This window comes from Chelonoidis abingdonii, chromosome 3 (genome assembly GCF_003597395.2).
Source record: "Chelonoidis abingdonii isolate Lonesome George chromosome 3, CheloAbing_2.0, whole genome shotgun sequence".
Taxonomy (NCBI): Eukaryota; Metazoa; Chordata; order Testudines; family Testudinidae; genus Chelonoidis; species Chelonoidis abingdonii.
In genome coordinates this window covers 76887925-76909119 of record NC_133771.1, presented here as the reverse complement: position 1 = coordinate 76909119, position 21195 = coordinate 76887925, and the positions used below count along the sequence as shown (strand labels likewise).

Here is a 21195-nt window from a genome sequence, read left to right as displayed (position 1 = left end):
GAGGGTTTTTTGAGAACCCCAACTTGAATCATGACTACGATGACAGTGTTGTCCTCAGATAGACCTCAAGAAGCTGGAAGTTCCAGGACAGGTGGTCCACTAGGGTTTTCTATAAGAAGACCCTCCTGTGGCACTAAACAACACCTGAAACATCATGGTCCAGAATGGTTCCCGCTGAACATCAGTCTCATACTAGTTCCAGCTGTACAGCATCAAAACACCTGGTACTGAAAACTGGAACATTGGGAAAAAACCGAGCACCAACTATTTCAAGGGCCCTGGTACCAACCATTCCGGCACGGGAATCAAGCTAGTTGGGGCAGTGCTAAATCGCTGTGGTGGAGATTGCTGTGCCACCTGGATTCTGTGCAACCACCTGTGACGCCCCACATGGTACCATTTAGATATTTGACACCAGTGGACCTGCAAATTCACCCAGAGCCTCAATTCTCTTTGCTGTTGACTTCAGCACTGCAGTTGGCACCAACAATGTCTAGTAGTGAGGGACCATCCTCCCCTAACTCACGGCACTGACCGTGGGTCCGAGCTGTGCATTCTCTTTGGATTCATCTTCAGAATTGGAGGATGAAAAGATTTTACTACAGCAACATACATAGTCACTACGACTGTTATTGCAGCCCTCGACATTTTATATAGGATCCACATACTCTTCATGAGAACGATATTGAGTCCCACAGAATCTGGCTCATGGTTCTCTATCCTCTGACCACCAGGCTGTTACCCACCAATGCTCATGTGGCCTTCCTGGGGTCCCTGGTTGACTCAGAGCAACTTTGGACCCAGGGACACCACCACCACCAGAAGGCTGCTTCCTCTACAGAACTGTGTACCCGGAGACTACAGCAGTAATGGGAGAGCATGCACTAGAGCAGGGATCAGCAACCTTTGGCACGTGGCCTGCCAGGGGAAGCCCCCGGCGGGCCGGGCCGGTTGATTTACCTGCCATGCCTGCAGGTTCGGCTGATCACAGCTCCCACTGGCCGCAGTTCACTGCTCCAGGCCAATGGGGGCTGCGGGAAGCGGCGTGGGCCGAGGGATGTGCTGGCTGATGCTTCCCGCGGTCTCCATTGCCTGGGATGACGAACCATGGCCAGTGGGAGCTGTGATCGGTCGAACCTGCGGACACGGCAGATAAACAAACTGGGCCAACCTGCCAGGCTCCTTACCCTGGCAATCCATGTGCCAAAGGTTGCTGATCCCTGCACTGGAGGCTGCATTGCTGGCCCAGAGAATCCTTTCCTCTTCATTTCCCAGTGAGGTCATAGTGCCACTCTGACCACTCAAATGGATGATTATCAGAGCATCCAGGAGCTATTAATAAGGATGGTTGATGCCCTTCAAATCTATATTGAGGAGCTGCAAGATCAGACACACAATCATGTAGATTCCAAAGCCAGAAAGGGCCATTGTGATCATCTACTCCAGGGGTCGGCAACCTCTGGCGTACGGCTCGCCAGGGTAAGCACAGTGGCGGACCAAGCCAGTTTACATGCCGGATTGGCAGGTTTGGCTGATCACAGCTCCCACTGGCCACGGTTTGCTGCTCAAGGCGAATGGGGCGGCGGGAAGCCATGACCAGCACATCTCTCGGCCTGCGCCACTTCCCGCAGCCCCCGTTGACCTGGAGAAGTGAACCATGGCCAGTGGGAGCCGCGATTGCTGAACCTGCAGACGAGGCAGGTAAACAAACTGGCCTGGCCTGCCAGGGTGCTTACTCTGGCGAGCCACGTGCCAGAAGTTGCTGACCCCGATCTACTCTGAGCTCCTCTATAATACAGGCCACAGAATTTTCCCCAAAATAATTCCTAGAGCCTGTCTTTTTTCAGAAGAACATCCAATCCTGATTTAAAAATTGTTAGTGATGAAAAATCCAGCCTGAGCCTTGGTAAATTTTTCCAGTGGTTAATTACTCACTGTCAATAACTTTGTCATCTTTCTAGTGTGAATTTCTCTGGGTTCATCTTCTAGCTATTGATTTGTGTTATACCTTTCTCTTTGTTAAGCTAAATAGATTGAGATCCTTGAATCTATCACTGTGACAGCTTTTCGACCCCCTTCATCATTCTTGTGGCTCTTCTCTGATCCTTCTCCAATTTATCAACATTATTTTTTAATTGTAGGCACCAGAAATGGACCACAGTATTCCAGCAGAAGTTGCACCAGAGTCAAATACAAAGGAAAAATAACCTTTCTATTCCTACTTAAGATTCTCTTGCTTGTGCATCCCAGGTTGCATTAGCCCTTTTGGCCACAGCGTTGCACTGGGAACTCACGTTCAGCTGATTATCCACCACAACCTCCCATCTGTCACTGCTTCCAAGATAGAGTCCCCCCATCCATAATTATGGCCTACAATTGTTGTTCCTAGATATATATGTTTACATATAACCATGTTAAAACACTCATTTGCTTGCACCCAGTTTACCAAGTGATCCAGATCACTCTGAATCAGGGACCTATCTTCTTCATTATTTGCCACTCCCCCCTTTTTATGTCATCTGTAAACTTTATCAGTGATGATTTTATGTTTTCTTTCTGATAGACATACTCCAACCCACCCAATTAACTATATGGATCCTGCCGGTACCCTGTGGCAGACAGCTGCCTTGGCACCAAGTATTTCTTTGTTGGGCAAATATAAAATATCAGGTGTCTCCTAAGGGTGCAGAATTCTTCTACCGTTGTGGTCACTGCGGTGAACAAAAAGGCAAAACAACTCCAATCCATACCAAAACAGAGAGAGCGAAAGAGACTAGATTTATTCAGGCAGAGCTTACAGATCTGCATAGCCAATTATCAGGCCATATTAGCCTGGATTTGTGAGAGACTGTTCGCTTTTGCAGGCAGACTTCCCAATGACACTCATTAGAACTTCATGTCACTAGTCAGTGAAGGCCAAAACAAATCTCAAGGCAGTGCTGAATGCAGTAGATATGGCTGCCAGAACAATGGCAATGGCTGTAGTCAGACATGGGCCATTGTGGCTTCAGGGATCGGGTTTCCCCAGGGACGTCTAGACACAGTGGAGGACTTACCCTTTGAAGGAGCCTGTTGTTCATCTCTGAAGCTGATGAGTCTCTGCCCACTCTGAAAAAGGACTCGTGAGCCACCTTGCATTCCCTCAGAGCCCACAAGCCAGCTTCTAAAAGGAGGTAAATGAAACAGCAGTATCGCTCATAGAAACCAATCCAGCCTCTCTTTTGCACGAAGGGTCTTTGGAACCACCCAGGAAATGACAGTGTTTCTACAGGAGAAGACTGCCAACTACTCTGCCACAAACTTCCCAGTCTTCCTAGTCCCAGAAGCACGTATTTTGATGTGACAGCCAAGGTTGTGTCCTGCCTCCATTGAGTCCAGAAACAGATATCATCTTCGGAAATCGTTTAGCTCACTTCAGGCATGCTTGGTCTCTTATCACCAACAACTAATGGTCCATGGATGCTTACTCCTTATTCCCTTTCCCTGTCTCTTTTCATGAGGATCTGTGTCAAGAGAGTCTCTTGTTCTGAGAAAGAAGCATTAGAAGAGGTCCTTCCACCTTAGAGAGGGTTTCTACAGCAACTGTTTCCTAATCATGAAGAAAAAAAGAGGTTTACAACCCACCCTAGCCTTGCAGAATGTCTGTACTTTCATTTGCAAATTAAAATTCTAGATCACTCTGACTGAAGTTGGGCAACTGGTTCGCATCTCTCGACCTTCAAGGTGCATACTTCTTCTTTTCCATCATTTCACCACACAGGAAGCATCTGAGATGTACGGTGGAACAGGACCATTACCAATACTGCGTGCTGCCTTTTGGACTTTCTACAGCACCAGAGATATTCACCAAAGTGCTATCAGTAGTGGCAGCTCACTTGAGAAGACACAGTGTCTGCACATACTCTTACCTGGACAGTTGTCTGGTGTGGGGAAAATCTGATCAGATCTCAGAAGCTGTGCATATTATGCTTGACCTTTTCATGAGGTTAGATCCTGGATTCCTCCAGATCCAAGGCTTATCTCCCTCAGGACAGATTCATCTCCCTAATTATTCAGCTAGAAAAAACCCAAACACTGATGTGAGGTAATGTTGCACTCTCGTAGGTCATAAGGCCTCTTGCGTGCCACTCTATGAACTTGCCAGACTTCACCTCTGATTCTTGTACGTTGGTTGAAGTTGGTCTACACACCTTCCAAACGTCACTTGGACATGCCCCTTATCATCCCACCCTTGGTCCTGTCCTCCCTGAGATAATGGAAGGAGGGGTCCCATTCAGAGCATCTCTACCTTCCAGGATGATAGTCACAGATGCATTTTTACAAAGATAGGGCGCCCATATGGATGAACAAATAACACAGGCATATGGCCCACATGAGAGAGGAGAATTCACATCAGTGCCTGAAACTTGGAAGACCTGCAAATCCTTTCTCCATTGGATCTCAGGACAGTCGGGTCACATAATGGCTGACAACACGACCACCATGTTTTACATCAACAAACAAGGTGAAATCACATCCTCCTCACTCTTCCAGAAAGCATTCAAGCTCTGGAACTGGCACATCATCCATCAAATGTACCTAGTGGCAATACACTTACCTGGACTGCAGAACACACTAGTGGACAATCTCATCAGGCATTTTCTCTTGAACAATGAGTAAGATACTTGCAGACATCTTCATGGGCTGGAACAATCCCACAGTAGACCTCTTTGCCACTCAACACAAGTGTCAGACATCCAGCTCAAAAGGAGGGTTGAGTCTGGGATCCATAGTGGAGTTTTCTATACTTATCTAACTGATCTGATAGGCAATTAGCTGGATGCCTATATTAGGTGTACATGCTCAAGTAAATTTCAAAGGGGTATGCTGTGCATGTGCTAGGAATTTTTGTGCTTAAGGAATAGGTGTACCTAAATGTCTAAGTATTGTATGTGTAACTAATGGTATAGGGGTCTAGGTAGGACTTACAGGTGGGATCTAGTTGCTTCCTGTATACCATTTATTTGTTTTTTATGCTTGTTTTTTAAGACCCTCTTCGTATTGAAAGGTATACAGCTTGCAGAGCAGTTATGAAGACTTGCTTGTAGCTGCTGCCTTGAATTTCTGTCTCTTACTCCTGGGGGAATTCTGCGCTACTGCACATGTGCATAATTAATGAGCATCTCAGATTTCTAATTTTTTTGCACAGAAAAAAAAGCTTCTGCCAAAATGTTGCTGCAGTTCTGCCTTTTGCCTACCAGAAGGTACTGTGATGCAAGAACAGCAGCAGCCCCCAGCAGAAAATAACTTCTGCAGTTCCACCTTTTGCCCACCCAAGGCGTTGTGGCAATAGAACAAAGCTGCAGCTAACGGGCAGCTAAGGAAGAGAAAGCCTGCCTTCTTCACAGCACTTGTGGCTAGGTCAGGAGACAGGAGCTAGGGAGAGACAGACATCATAGGATGCTAGGGGAGGTCAGATGGGCTCATAAGGGCTAATGGGGGAGGACAAACTGGTGCAGATGCTGAAAGGGAGTGGAGGCACAGGGCCATGGGGGAAGGAGGTGCAGAGACACATGGGGACAGGGGTAGGAGGTGCAGAGCTACATAGGGATAGGGGAGTGGCTGGGTGTGGGCACAGACATTGATGCTGGGAACTAGGCGTGCTGGGGGTGCTCCCACACCCCCTTGCTTGAAGTGGTTTCCATTATATATAGGATTTACAGTTTGATTCAATGTCTCTCAGCACCCCCACTATGAAAATTGTTCCAGCATCCCTCAGCGCAGAGACACATGGGAACGGGGGGAGGGGGTACAGGAACATAGGGACAGGGGAGTGGCAGGGTGAGGGGACAGAGACACATGGGGGCGGGCAGATGTGCCTAATTGAATGGAAGAGGCTAGGGGTCAGCCAGGGTCTGCATGGGGGAAGCTCCCTGACAACCTCTCCACCCCCTTCCCCCAAAAAACCATGTTCCATATTTTTCCCACCCATACCCAACAACCCTCCAAGTTCACACCCAGGCTTCTTCCCAGCAATTACTTCCCTCTCCCTGAGTTCCTCCGTTATCCCTGACTCCCCCAAGCCTTTGCATGCTTCTGCAGGAGTGTGGGAAATACAGTTCTGTGTTGTAGTTTACAAGAATTATTACTCAGAGTTCTGTATTAATATGCCTAGTAAGGAATCTATTTGTCAAAAAACATTCCTAGATCTTTTTTTGTCATCTGAATTGTTACAGACATGCTTGCTGACAGGTCTTTTGAAATAAATGACCAAAAATAATTGAAACTGGTATGATTACATTCTGTTATTTTGACAAATAAATTTTGCAGAATTTTAAAATATTGTGCGCGCCATTTTTTTTGTGCATGCAGATTTTTAATTTTTTTGGCCCAGAATTCCACCAGGAGTAATCTCTGAAGGGGTTGGTTGTCTTTTTTTTTTTTTTTTTTAAAGGGAAAATCCAAGACAAGTATGAGCAGTATAACAGAAGACGTAGATGATTTTAGAGGTCATTTCAGAGTCCAGTGGAGGGTGTCTTCATTTGAAAATATTTGTCTTTGTTGTATGCTGAATGAAAACATAGCCACTGAAGACTTAAATCATTCTGCCAAAAATAAAGAACTTTTGTGACTTCTGTAGAAGACTTGTTCATGATCCAAACTTTGTAAGAAGCAATAATTCTTAAAGAAAAAAGGGCATAGGAGTGTTGATGTTTGTGATGTTTGAAAAAGGTAAACGTGGATGAATAATCTTAACTAAATTCTAGAATGCTGTTCAGTGATCAGATCCGTTATCTCATTGAATGGAATTTATAGACTATCCCTTCTAACAAAGATCTTAGAATTTTGCTCTTGTTATAAATGTAATACCGTACAAGCTTCAAGTGCATTGTTATCAAAGGGTTGTGTATATAATATGATTATGCAGCCAAGATTTTTGTGGCTGCATAAATTGCTGAATGATTGCCCTTTGTTTTGAATTTGCTATGTAATTGTACTCCATAATCTACATTTTCTTTTTTTTAAGGCACTTACCTCATCCATATCAATGGATTGTTAACACTGATGCTCAAGGATGCTACTTTAAATAATGCCAACTTTGACAAATATTTCACTCCTGGTCATTTAGCGGAAACATCAGAGTAATACTCTTTCCTATCGTTGTTGATGTAGTGGCAGATTTTCTGGCAGGGTGCAGAGGAAAAAACCTAATAGCTGCCCTCCCCCCACACTTCCAGATTTGAAGTCCCCTCTGCCCATGCCCAAAAGAGGCAATATAAAGCCTCTTCCCCCAAATCAAAACTCCTCAATTCACCCAGGAGCCAAAAATTCAGAACCAGCTCCCCCAGTTTTCTGAATCCAGGTGTCAAAAGACTCCTCCCCCACCCCCATAAAATCTCAGCTTTCCTCCAACAACTTCTGTGATGCAGTTATTTGTCAATACTGGTATTGAAAACCAAAGATTTGGACCAATGTAAAATACATTGAATTTGCCGTCAAAATGCCTGAATAAGAGATAATGTAGTGAATATACTGTACTGGGGGCACTGAGGGGAACAAGATTTGGAGCAGGAGAGGGGGAGTGCATCATTATTTAGGCTACTGTGCCTCAGAGGACACAAGGCCTATCAGCTGCTAACAGGGAGCTTCACAAGAGAGTTCTCCAGGTGAAGGAGGAGCAAATACAGTGTCTGTGGGATAAGTGACTGTCTATAGTGTGTGTGTGTTTGTGTTTGGGGGTTACTTGCTGTGTGCTGAGCTTGTGTTTGTCAGTCTGTTTGTTTGTTTGGTTGTTTGAAGGACTGTGTGCTGTGGCTGGCAGTTGTAGGCTGTGAGCTACAAAGGAAGGTTTGAAAGCTCGAAGCCTCTGGTAATTGGCTGAGCCTTAATCAGTGGGCGGGGCATTCACTCAGGCCAGGGCTTTATAAAGCCGCGCACAAGTGACCAGGGAGCTTTGCGAACGGGGCTGCTAACAGGGAGTTTTGCAAGGGAGCGGGAAGGGAGCAGGGGTCCCTTGTTGGTCCTATCTGTTCTCCTGTAGTCCCCGTAAAACCTATAATCCAAACCACATTTCAAAACCTCTTTCTTTAAACCACCCTTCCATTAACTAGGAGACAATCCAGGCAGAAGCCCAGCAGCAGAGTGGGGGCTATCCAGTTTATTGCACTGAGTGTAGCATGTATGATTACATGCCCTGTGGGCAGGTAGCATATGTGTTCATTTAGCGCAAGGAGCTCCTGGCCCTCAGAGACCATGTACAGACTTTAGAGGCCAGGGTGGCGAAACTGGGGGAGCGAAGAGAGGCAGAAAGGTATGTTGATGAGGCTTTCCAGGACACTGTAGAATTGTCCCATCTCCGGTCAGACAGCCCCTGCACTGTTGAGGAGGAAGAAAGGCCCAGGGAAGCAGAATAGTCAATGGGAGCAGAGGGAAATCTTCCCATAGTTGGGACTCTCCTTCCAGATGGTGCTGGGGTTGCCTCTCGCACTGAGGTTACCTCCCCGGGGGGAGGGAACTCCAGTTTCTAGGAAAAGGCAGGTGTTAGTAATGGGAGATTCGATCATTAGAAACATAGATAGCTGGGTTTGTGATGACCGGGAGAACTGTATGGTGACTTGCCTGCCTGGTGCGAATGTTGCGGCTCTCTCGAGGCATCTAGACAGACTTATGTGTAGTGCTGGGGAGTAGCCGGTGGTCGTGGTACATGTAGGTACCAGTGACATAGGAAGGGTAGGACAGATGTCCTGGAAGCCAAATTTAGGCTGCTAGGGAAGAGACTGAAATTTAGGACCTCTATGGTGGCATTCTCAGAAATGCTCCCAGTTCCACACGCAGGGCCAGGTAGGCAGGCAGAGCTTCAGAGTGTCAATGTGTGGATGAGACAATGGTATAGAGAGGAGGGGTTTACATTCATTAGGAACTGGGGAAACTTCTGGGATGGAGGGAGCCTATACAGGAGAGATGGGCTCCACCTAAACCAAAGTGGAACCAGACTGCTGGCACTAAACATTAAAAAGGCTGTAGAGCAGTTTTTAAACCAGAAGATGGGGGAAAGCCGACTGCTGCAGAGGAGCATGTGGATCGGACACAGACTTCTCTTAGGGGAAAGAGTCTGATGATAGAGAATCTCCAGGTTATAGTCACGAGTAGAGGATGGAAGAGGATAATGTAAGGGCCAGATCAGATGATAAACAGTCACATAAAAAATAATCTGGCACATCAGAAAAGGGCAGACAAATAAACAGGGACAAGTTTTTAAAGTGCTTGTACACAAATGCTAGAAGTTCTAAATAATAAGATGGGTGAACTAGAGTGCCTTGTGATAAAGGAGGATATTGATATAATAGGCATCACAGAAACCTGGTGGACTGAGAGCAATCAATGGGACACAATCATTCCGGGGTACAAAATATATCGGAAGGACAGAACAGGTCGTGCAGGGGAGGAGTGGCACTATATGTGAAAGAAAATGTAGATTCAAATGAAGTAAAAATCTTAAGCGAATCCCACATGTTCCATAGAATCGCTATGGATAGAAATTTCATGCTCTAATAAAAATATAACATTAGGGATCTATTATCGACCACCTGACCAGGACAGTAATAGTGATGATGAAATGCTAAGGGAAATTAGAGAGGCTATCAAAATTAAGAACCCAATAATAGTGGGGGATTTCAATTATCCCCATATTGACTGGGAACATTTCACTTCAGGACGAAATGCAGAGATAAAATTTCTCGATACTTTAAATGACTGCTTCATGGAGCAGCTGGTACGGGAACCCACAAGGGGAGAGGCAACTCTAGATTTAATCCTGAGTGGAGCGCAGGAGCTGGTCCAAGAGGTAACTATAGCAGGACCGCTTGGAAATAGTGACCATAATACAATAGCATCAACATCCCTGTGGTGGGAAGAACACCTCAACAGCCCAACACTGTGGCATTTAATTTCAAAAAGGGGAACTATACAAAAATGAGGGGGTTAGTTAAACAAAAGTTAAAAGGTACAGTGACTAAAGTGAAATCCCTGCAAGTTGCATGGGCCCTTTTTAAAGACACCATATAGAGGCCCAACTTCAATGTATACCCCAAATTAAGAAACACAGTAAAAGAACTAAAAAAGAGCCACCGTGGCTTAACAACCATGTAAAAGAAGCAGTGAGAGATAAAAAGACTTCCTTTAAAAAGTGGAAGTCAAATCCTAGTGAGGCAAATAGAAAGGAGCACAAACACTGCCAGCTTAAGTGCAAGAGTGTAATAAGAAAAGCCAAAGAGGAGTTTGAAGAACGGCTAGCCAAAAACTCCAAAGGTAATAACAAAATGTTTTTTAAGTACATCAGAAGCAGGAAGCCTGCTAAACAACCAGTGGGGCCCCTTGACGATCGAAATACAAAAGGAGCGCTTAAAGACGATAAAGTCATTGCGGAGAAACTAAATGGATTCTTTGCTTCAGTCTTCACGGCTGAGGATGTTAGGGAGATTCCCAAACCTGAGCTGGCTTTTGTAGGTGACAAATCTGAGGAACTGTCACAGATTGAAGTGTCACTAGAGGAGGTTTTGGAATTAATTGATAAACTCAACATTAACAAGTCACCGGGACCAGATGGCATTCACCCAAGAGTTCTGAAAGAACTCAAATGTGAAGTTGCGGAACTATTAACTAAGGTTTGTAACCTGTCCTTTAAATCGGCTTCGGTACCCAATGACTGGAAGTTAGCTAATGTAACGCCAATATTTAAAAAGGGCTCTAGAGGTGATCCCGGCAATTACAGACGGTAAGTCTAACGTCGGTACCGGGCAAATTAGTCGAAACAATAGTTAAGAATAAAATTGTCAGACACATAGAAAAACAAAACTGTTGAGCAATAGTCAACATGGTTTCTGTAAAGGGAAATCGTGTCTTACTAATCTATTAGAGTTCTTTGAAGGGGTCAACAAACATGTGGACAAGGGGGATCCAGTGGACATAGTGTACTTAGATTTCCAGAAAGCCTTTGACAAGGTCCCTCACCAAAGGCTCTTATGTAAATTAAGCTGTCATGGGATAAAAGGGAAGGTCCTTTCATGGATTGAGAACTGGTTAAAAGACAGGGAACAAAGGGTAGGAATTAATGGTAAATTCTCTAAATATGGTGACCTAGAAGTGTGCAACTTGTGATACGAAGGAGGTGTCAAAGATAATAATTCCACTCTGAACCTTAGCGTCCAAACAAGATGGGGTACCAGCATGAATTCCCTAAAGCTCAATTACAGCCTACTGTCAACTCTGTAACCTTGCAGACCTAAAGCAGGAATTTCTCGAGATGACTGGTACATTTCCATCACTTGAACTCCCACCGAAAAACCAGATTTTGCGCTCACCGGGAGGAGAACCCTATACCCAAAGACCTCAGATCCTCTGATCTTAACAACAAGGAAAGTAAACACGCCTTTCCCCCACCGTTGCCTTGGTCTCCAGGCTCCCCTATCCCCTGGTTATCCCTGGTCAAGATACTAGGTTGATTCATAATACTTTTTGCGCCACAACAACTCCTTGAAATTACAAAAACAAGAGAGAAAAATTCACTCTTTCCTCTAGGCCTTCCTTATCTTCTTGCCTCCCCTCCATTTTGCAACAATCCCTGAGAGGAAGTAATCCTAACACAACAGAAGAAAAATTAACCTTCTCCCCTAAGCCCTAGAATTTCCCGGTGGATCAGAACACCAATCCTCTTGGTTCTTAACAGAAAGCTTTTAATTCAGAGAGAAAAAACAGTAAAAATTATCTTTGTAAATTTAGAATGGATTAGGTACAGGGTTTTCAGCTATAGACACTGGAGTACCCTCCCAGCCTAAGTGTACAAGTACACGATTATGAGAATCCTTTAGCAAAATACAAAATTTGAACTCCTTCCAGCCAAATGCACTTTGCAAATAAGTAAAACAAACATAAGCCTAAACTCAGTGGAACTCCTTACCTGAGGAGCTTGTGAAGGCTAGGACTATAATAGTGTTTAAAAGGGAACTGGATAAATTCATGGTGGCTAAGTCCATAAATGGCTATTAGCCAGGACGGGTACAGAATGGTGTCCCTAGCCTCTGTTCGTCAGAGGATGGAGATGGATGGCAGGAGAGAGATCACTTGATCATTGTCTGTTAAGTTCACTCCCTCTGGGGCACCTAGCATTGGCCACTGTCAGTAGACAGATACTGGGCTAGATGGACCTTTGGTCTGACCCGGTACGGCCGTTCTTATAAGGCCTTTATTATTATCCATACAAAGCTGTCAGTCTTGCTGTAGTGATGCTTTGTTTCATTTGACTGCTTCTGGCCTTTTTTGAAAGAACTGATATTAGTATTTGAAATTTTAAGCATCGAGGGCATTTATTGCCTTAGAAATATAGATGTCTCCCAACTCAGTCTTTCTAGTTTTGTCCAAGGATGCTGGTTCTGCCACCCCCCCCTTTTTTTTTTTAAACCCCTCAACCTAAAAAGGTTACTGGGCAGTTTTTGAGCAACATTTCCTGGATTTCATTCAGATTATAGAATATATTGTACAATCTGCTTCTGCAAGCGCAGCAGTAGGCCTTGGCTGGAGAGTGCAGAACATAGGTAGTGCTGCCCACACACAGAAAGCAGAATCTGTGTGGTGGGGGAGCCACAGAAAATGGTGATTTCTTTTCTCCAGCCCTGTGGGATGATTGTATGTTCATGCTGACCTTGTTAGCAATATCTAAACCACCTCTCCCCCCTCCAATGCTGGTATGCCTCTCTCTGTTTGAGGGGATTTGGGTCCCTGTCAGCATGGTACCTAGGGCTGTGATACAGTACTGAAAGAACAGAGGGGCTAGAGACCATGCAGGGCAAAAGTCATTTGTAGATAGAGTTGGGCTCCCTAGTTTCCCTTGTATCTACATAGATCCTGGAGGAAAGTCCTATTTTGGGGGCAGATATTCTGTTTCTTTCTCAGGTTAGCCTGTCCCTAATACAAGATTAACCGTGTTGTTACCTTTAACATATCTCAATACTTAGTCTGGATCGTTGATCTTTCCCAGTAGAAACCAGGTACGGGCAAGGTTGGTTTTAATGTTTGTTTGTAAGGATGTATTGACTTTAGGTCATTTAAAACTGCTGTATACACCTTTACTCAGCTGTTAAATGTCTCGTTAGCATTCCTGTGATTGATTGTGAATGATTATTTTTATTCCTAAAAATTTCTCATTTCTCTGACTGGATTTAGACTATTTCAAACCTGGGGCTTGTGGGAGGGCAGCCTATTTTGGAGCTGAGGACCTCTCACAAAGAATGCTCTACCACTGGTCCCATTTCTTTTAAATCAAGAGAGATACAACACAAATGCCTCTGCTGATCACATCCAGACAGTAAGGCAGCCTCTCAAGTTGCAGGGTCGCGAGCATTTATAGATCAAAATAAACACTGCATTCAGCCCGTATGCAGCCAGGGCAGATCATGGAGCACCGGAGACATGCACCTCCATTTAATAGGCAATCTGGCATTCTGCACCTGTGTAAATTTCTGGATTGATCCAAAGTATAGCTCTAATTAGAGTGCATTGCAGTAATCTAGTCTGGAGGGGACAAAGACACAGATCCTGGTGGCAAGGACCAGACCTGAAAAAAATGGCTACAATCTCCTGTTCAGGCACAAACAGTAAAAGGTGTTCCTGAACACTGCTGCTATATGATTATCCAGCAGAACCTCCAGGCTGCGAACAGGAGTAACAAATGTTCCCGGCTTTTCTAAAGCCAGATTTTATTTTGTCTATTAGTAAACAGAAAAACACCTTGTTTTAGCGAAAATACAAAATGCATTATGAAAACAGAAGAAAAACCCAAGCATTTATTTACTGTTGTAATGAGATGGCGAATGGTTCCAGAAACTATTAGGACAGTTTTACCTATGACAAACAAAACATATATGATCTCAGCAGTGGAGAAGATTTCTAGTGAGCACATTTGTCGAGACTGCTAAATGAAAAGCATGACTATTTATCAATATTGTTATTGCAATAAATTGGTTTGTTTATTGGTGGTGGTGGCTGACTGAACTTTGACTCTAGCACAGTGGTTCTCAAACTTTTTTGTACTGGCTACCCCTTTCACATAGAAAGCCTCTGAATGCAACCCCCCCCCTTATAAATTAAAAACACTTTTTTATATATTTAACACCATTATAAATGCTGGAATCAAAGCAGGGCTTGAGGTGGAAGCTGACAACTTGCGCCCCCCATGTAATAACCTCGTGACCCCCTGAGGGGTCCCAACCCCCAGTTTGAGAACCTCTGCTAGCACATATTGAGGTCCTATTGACTCTAATAATTTACCTCATTGCAAGTATGTGTTTAGGTCACTGTGAATAAACATAAACACAGATTTGTGCATGTTGCCCTTCTCCTGACACAGTGATATATTACCTTACTTTGGAAGTCTCAACATCCTTCCATTAGGCATAGATAGCTAAAGGAGATGCAAACACTCTTTCTTTGGAGAGGCAATTTGGAGGAGAGGAGAAGGACTTTGGACCAATCAGTAGGTTCGTACAGATGTAACTAAGGACAGAATTTGGTCCTTGCTATTTTATTTGCTGTACTAAAAGGAATTCTCCCTCCCTTTATTAAAGCAAACAGAACCATTCTGATTTTTTTAGCCATTAATTCCATTTATTTTTTTAACTCATTCTGTTAGCCCTTTGCCCTTTTTTCTGCTCAGAGTTAACTCAGCCATATTACTATAAGCCCAAATTGTTACATACCTGTTTTTTTAACTTCTGTTGTTACTGTACATGTTGTGTGTGTCAGAGAAAATACCAAAGAAGCACCTTTTTATGGATGTTAACGTAGAGATTATTTCTTTAAATGGATTACGCAACTGTTATACTGAATAGAATGTTCATCTTCTAAGCGTATTTTTTACAAGCATTGATTAGTCTTCATATCATCCTTTGAAAGTGGAGATAAATGTTACTATCCCAATTCCATGGATCAGATACTGAAGTTCACAAAGGTTAAGTTACTTGTCTAAGGCAACAGAGGGGATAAATGCTAGAGGTAAGCTTAGAATTCAGGAATTTCTGGCTCCCACTTGTGTGTGGATCATGTCCATCTCAACAAAATATTTGATGCCTTATACTACATTATACAACCTATATTATAAGTGTGTTAAGTGTAACCAATCAAAAAGTAGTGGGACTAAATTCCCTGTGTGTATCCCATTGAAACTAATAGCTGCCTGCGGATAGCCATAAGGTATCTGTTGCCTTTGACAGCTAGTATACTTTATGTGTTAAAATTATCTGTTTGGGAGAATTTTTGGATATTTATTTGGTAAAATGATAAACACTTCTAATACCAACCATGCTAAGAGTAGGCCTCACTGCCTGTGTGTTCTTTATTTAAAATTATTTCATTCCAGACGTCCTAATGAGTGTCATGAGTTGTATAATTTTTTCACATTTCCCAGGGGGGAACTTATATATATATATTAGGATGAGCATAGAATAAAAACCTAGGAAGCCAGAGAGAGAAGTTTTATGCAACATTTGCTATTGTGACTGTCTAATTTTTTTTTCTTATGTTATAGTCTACAAACATTAGTGTTAAGGCAAGTCTCCCTGCCTTCACTCTATGCTATTATCTTATAAATATCTTGACTCTGATTTTACAGTGCTGTTTATAGAATTTAATAAAGCAAACGTAATAATGCTGCCTGTGCTTTAATGCACAATCTCATTTGAGTTGACCAGAAGATAAATAGGAACAGGAATGATAGTGTGTTCCTGCAGATTGTTTTTAATAAGCATGTTATTTAGCTGATCAGCCCACTGCAATAATGCCTCCTATCCTAGTCTACCAGACAAATGTATTAATGCTGCCCCCCCACCATTTCTCTGAGAACATTGATTCCCTGCAGACATATCTCTATTAAACCTCTAGAAAGTCACAACTTCCAAATTAGATTAAGTAGCAGGAATGGTACTAGAAGAATCAAAGAAAATTGAGTGCATTATTGAATTTATGCCACATTGTCTCACGAAGAGATGGGAGTTGTGTGGTAGTTGTAACTTTTTTGTCCTTACTGTACTAACAAAGCTATGGGCACTGCTGTCAAACCTAATTGTCTACAGTGCATCAAGAAAACATGAATATTTGCTCTTGTCCAGCCGTGCATCTACTGAGGTTTCCCAGATTAAAAAGTAAACTTTAATGCTAAGTCTTGCAATTAAGAAAAAGCATTTTTCATTATTTACTCTTTTTCTGTACACACCCAGCACTTACACTCTTACAGACAATTAAAAAAAAAGGTGCCTGGCTTTGGATTGTAAGCAAGACTCACTTGTCTTGCCAGCAGTTGCAAAATGCAAATGTTCCTTTTAAAGCGGCCTATTTCTCATTTTGATCTGACATATTAAAAAGCATATAATTAATGGTTGACATTAGTAATTAACATTAACTTTATGGTGCTTAATATGCCATCATTCATCCATCAAATAACTAGTATGCATAATGTCTTGCATAAAGGTTTTAATTATACAAAATGATCCGTCAGTTCTCAGACTGTACAGTTTAAAGAAACTGAAGAAATCTGTTTTTTCATTTATTGCATGTTAATGTTGTTTTTGTTTCTCCCTAGGAGTGTGCACAAACGTATGATCCAGGGACCTCAGCTAGGGAAAACAGGCCCAAACACACAACTTCCATTAGTGACTAAAGAGCACCACCTTCCTGTTGCCAGTGCTCTCTGGAGAAATTTTTTCCCCTTCTTGAAGAGCCAAAGGATGTCACAGACACTGCCTCCTCCACAGCTTGCAGATACAGCTGCAGGTCAGCACTGACCCTTCTTTTTTCTATTGCCTCCTTTGCTATTTCCCTGGATGCAAACTTTTATTCATTTTAACATTTTGGCATATTCCTGCTCATGTGTAATAGCTCAAATCTACCTAAATGTAGAGACAAGGCTCTGTGATAATGGTGCTAAATATTTTGACAGCAACAACAAAAAATGAAGTGCTGACTGTGTTGATAGGATGCAGATCTATAATACTGGAGTGGTTTGAATCTATAGGACTCTTTGATTTTTGGCATCATTGACAGCTTAAATTATATTTGTAATGTTTGCTGCGATCTAAATAAGGGTAATGATTTATAGTTCATTACATTAGATCTATTCCCATTGCTTTACATGAAAGTTTGTTCTCATCTTGTTTTTTTCAGTATTGCTAACAGTTTAACATAATTTACATTTTGGTATCATGTTTTGACATCTATGTAGATATTTTTTAAAAGGTAAATTTCATTTTCACTTTTTGTAGCATTTTTACTTTCATATACATTCTGACATTACATTGGACTGTTCTGATTGGTCATTTTGTATTGGAAGCTATTGGGTTGCTAGAATTTTATCTTGCAAATACCACTCCGAATCCAGACAGATGGATAGTGTATCAGTGAATAGTAAGAATGCTGGATCAGATCTTTGGCTTCCCTGGAGCTACGCTGATTTGTGGCAGCTGAGGATCTGGCTTATTGCATTTAGATGCAGTATTATTTTTGCTGAAATTTTAATATAATACTATGTTTCAGTTTGATGGGGCTGATCTCTAGCTATGATGATGTCCTGAATCTGAAAAGTCCAGATCGAAATGGAGTCTTATTTTTTTCACCATGATGTGAATTAAGAACTACATTTATAAGCTTCAAGGACTAGGTCAGTAATGGAAATGCTAAGAAATCCTTAACCTGGAGTAGTTCTACAATAGTTAAGAGAGTTAATGGTAATGAGAGAGACTATTGTGAAAGGGTAATGATCTCCAACTGCTGAGTCATTTATAGAAAATGGCAATACAAAACCAAAGCAAGATCCATTCTCCTTCTTCATCATCATCTTCATAAAATGAACTAATGAGAGAACCAACCTCTATTAGAAATCTGCTTAGAGTGCTGAGTGTAGATACAGTTGTGACCTGTGTTATGCACTGATATAGGGGAGCAATGTGGAGGAATGCAACTCCTTACCCCACTGCGCGGGCTACTTGGATTGATGGTTGCAACACGTGGGAGAGAGAATAGCCTCCACATCACTGCTACTCCCCCTCCTATTCAACTGGGTGGGAAGTGGACATCCAGGGACAGGAAGTGGCAGCTTTAACCATGCTGCCCCCTACCCCTCTCTCTGAGTATACTGGTGTTGGAAAACCATTAAAACAACTAAATATTAAGGCCCCTAAAACAGAATCACCCCTCAGGATGCATTCACAGGAAATTTCTAATGAAATTTCTTTGTAATGATGTGCAAGTAAATCTGAGCTTTGAATGAAGATATGTGAACATTAAAGAATCCTAATGTTTTCTGTATCTCCCCTCCCTTTCTAATAGATTAAAGGTAGCACAGAATAGTATATACTGACTTGTAACATTAAAATATAAAATGAAGAATTGTTAATGGTAAGATTAAGAGCTTTGATAGCTATATTTTAATGACTTGTAATTATATGCAGTGAATGAGTATAGATGAGGTATCTCTTAAGCCAAGGTTTTGGTGGCATGAGTGTAGTTTTGCCAATTCTTCTTTTACATAGAATTTCTAATCTGCTTAAAATGTTATTGCCACCAGAACAGAATCAACATGTTATATTAGGAGTTGTAAGTAATAGATACACAAACAATTAATGATAAATAAAAACCTAGAAACAAAAAAGACACAAGGCAAGGTGACACAAAACAACTTCACCCAGAAACTGCAAAACCAGCAGGAAAAATACTGAAGTTGGGTAACTGAAGCTTGCACATGCGTAATGGACTCATTACCTAAAATCCATAAGGTTCATGTGCTTAAAGCCAGTTGGATAAAGATTAAGGACTCTGTAGTGTAGAAATGTATAAAAGATCAAGCGAACGTGGACCCAGACTGGGGAAACACCGGACCAGAAACTGAAGAACAGGTCTGAAGGACCAGACCAAGGGATCAGAGTAGGTTACAACTATCATGAAAGGTGGAAGAACCTCCCAGTGCTCCAGAATGTGGCAATTTGAGCCTACTTACCAATTCTGTCTCGTCTGTTGTTATCTGGATGGCATAAATGTATGTCCAGACACTGAGCCCTGCCTACACTACGCTTTTAGGTTGAATTTAGACGCGTTAGATCGATTTAACCCTGCACCTATCCGCATGACGAAGCCATTTTTGTCAACTTAAATGTCTCTTAAAATGGATTTCTGTACTCCTCCCCGATGAGAGGATTAGTGCTGAAATCGACCTTGCTGGGTTGAATTTGAGGTAGTGTGGACACAATTCAATGGTATAGGCCACCGGGAGCTATCCCAGGGTGCTCCATTGTGACAGCTCTGGACAGCACTCTCAACTCAGATGCACTGGCCAGGTAGACAGGAAAAACCCTGCGAACTTTTGAATATCATTTCCTGTTTGGCCAGTGTGGCGAGCTCAGAGGTGACTGTGCAGATCTCATCAGCAGAGGTGACCATGGAGTCCCAGAATCGCAAAAGAGCTCCAGCATGGATCGAATGGGAGGTACTAGATCTGATCGCTGTGTGGGAAGAGGAATCCATGTCATCAGAACTCCTCTCCACTGCCCAAGTGGAGAGGACTGCCCAAGCAACAGAAAGCTGGCATTCAATGTTTTGAAGTGCAGTGTGGCCTTGTCCTTCCCTTCTCCCCTCCTCCACCGCCCCACCCGGTGCTTTCCTCCTCCCTCAACCTTCCTGGGCTACCGTGTCAGTACCCCTCCCCCTTTTGTGACGAATTAATAAAGAATGCATGAATTTGAAATAACAATGACTTTATTGCCTCTGGGAGGGGAGGGTGGTTGGCTTACAGAGAAGTAGCATGAACCAAGGGGGAGGGTTTTCATCAAGGAGAGATGAACAGAACTTTCACACCATAGCCTGGACAGTCATGAAACTGGTTTTCAAAGCTTCTCTCATGTACAGCATGCCCTGCTCTACTCTTCTAACCACCCTGGTGTCTGGCTGAGCGTAATCAGCAGCCAGGCGATTTGCCTCAACCTCCCACCCCACCATAAACATCTCCCTCTTACTCTCACAGATATTGTGGAGCACACAGCAAGTAGTAATAATGATGGGAATGTTGGTTTTGCTGAGGTTTAACCGAGTCAGTAAACTGCACCAGTACACTTTTAAACGTCCAAATGCACATTCTACCACCACTCTGCACTTGCTCAGCCTATAGTTGAACTGCTCCTTACTACTGTCCAGGCTTCATAAGCCATGGGAGCAAGAGTAGGCTGGGGTAAGTGCGACCGTGTGGTGCTACCAGCTGGGAGAGCAGCCTGAGGCAGAAGCCTCCAGCTCGTATGATATTCCAGACAGGACTGAATCTCCATGAGATGAAACTTAAAGAAGAGAATGACCTGGAGTCACTCCCATTTATGTCCAGGCACCCCTGACCGATCTCATCGAGGTCAGCCAGGAGCACCCAGGAGACGATGATGATGGCTAGCAGTCATACTGCACTGTCTGTACCGCCAAGGCAAGGAGCTGTTGCTGTGTACCACTGCAGTACCACATCTGCCAGCAGCATCCAGGAGACGTACAGTGACGGTGAGCTGAGGGGGCTCCATGCTTACCATAGTATGTCGTCTGCATGGGTAATCCAAGAAAAAAGTCGAGAAACGATTGTTTGCCATTGTTTTCATGGAGGGAAGGGGGCCTGATGACATGTACCCAAAACCACCTGCGACAATGTTTTTGCCCCATCAGGCATTGGGAGCTCAACCCAGAATTCCAATGGGTGGCAGAGACTGCGGGAACTGTGGGATAGCTACCCACAGTGCAGTGCTTCGAAAGTCGACGCTAGCCTCGGTACTGTGGACGCATGCTGTCGACTTAATGCGACTGTGTAAAATCGATTTCTAAAAAATCGACTTCTATAAAATCGACCTAATTTCCTAGTGTAGACATACCCTTAGTGAGATTTCTTTCTGAAATGGTATAAATGAAAGCAAAAATTGATTAAGCTTAAATTGGGTGGACTTCTGACTCAGTTTTCCAAGTTTTACCCCCAACACTGGCCAACACTGCTGAACCACCATGGTGGGGAAAGTAATCTGTGCTAAGTATATAGGGTTGGCATGATTACTTCCTTCCCTGGGGTAAGGGGTGAACTAGGCACCATATTATGACTGTGGTTTACAAAAGGTCCTTAGCCTGCTTCTGGGGTGGCAAAACTACACACTGACCCTTACT

General features: G+C 43.2%; 1 protein-coding gene across 1 annotated transcript in view; it reads left to right on the top strand.

Moving 5' to 3' along the window:
* Positions 1-21195, top strand: part of MMS22L (MMS22 like, DNA repair protein) — a 152922-nt gene that overhangs the window by 104458 nt on the left and 27269 nt on the right. Inside the window, exon 15 of the mRNA XM_032774069.2 lies at positions 16607-16797. Within this exon, the coding sequence (XP_032629960.1) occupies positions 16607-16797 (191 nt within the window). The remainder of the gene's footprint in view (positions 1-16606; positions 16798-21195) is intronic.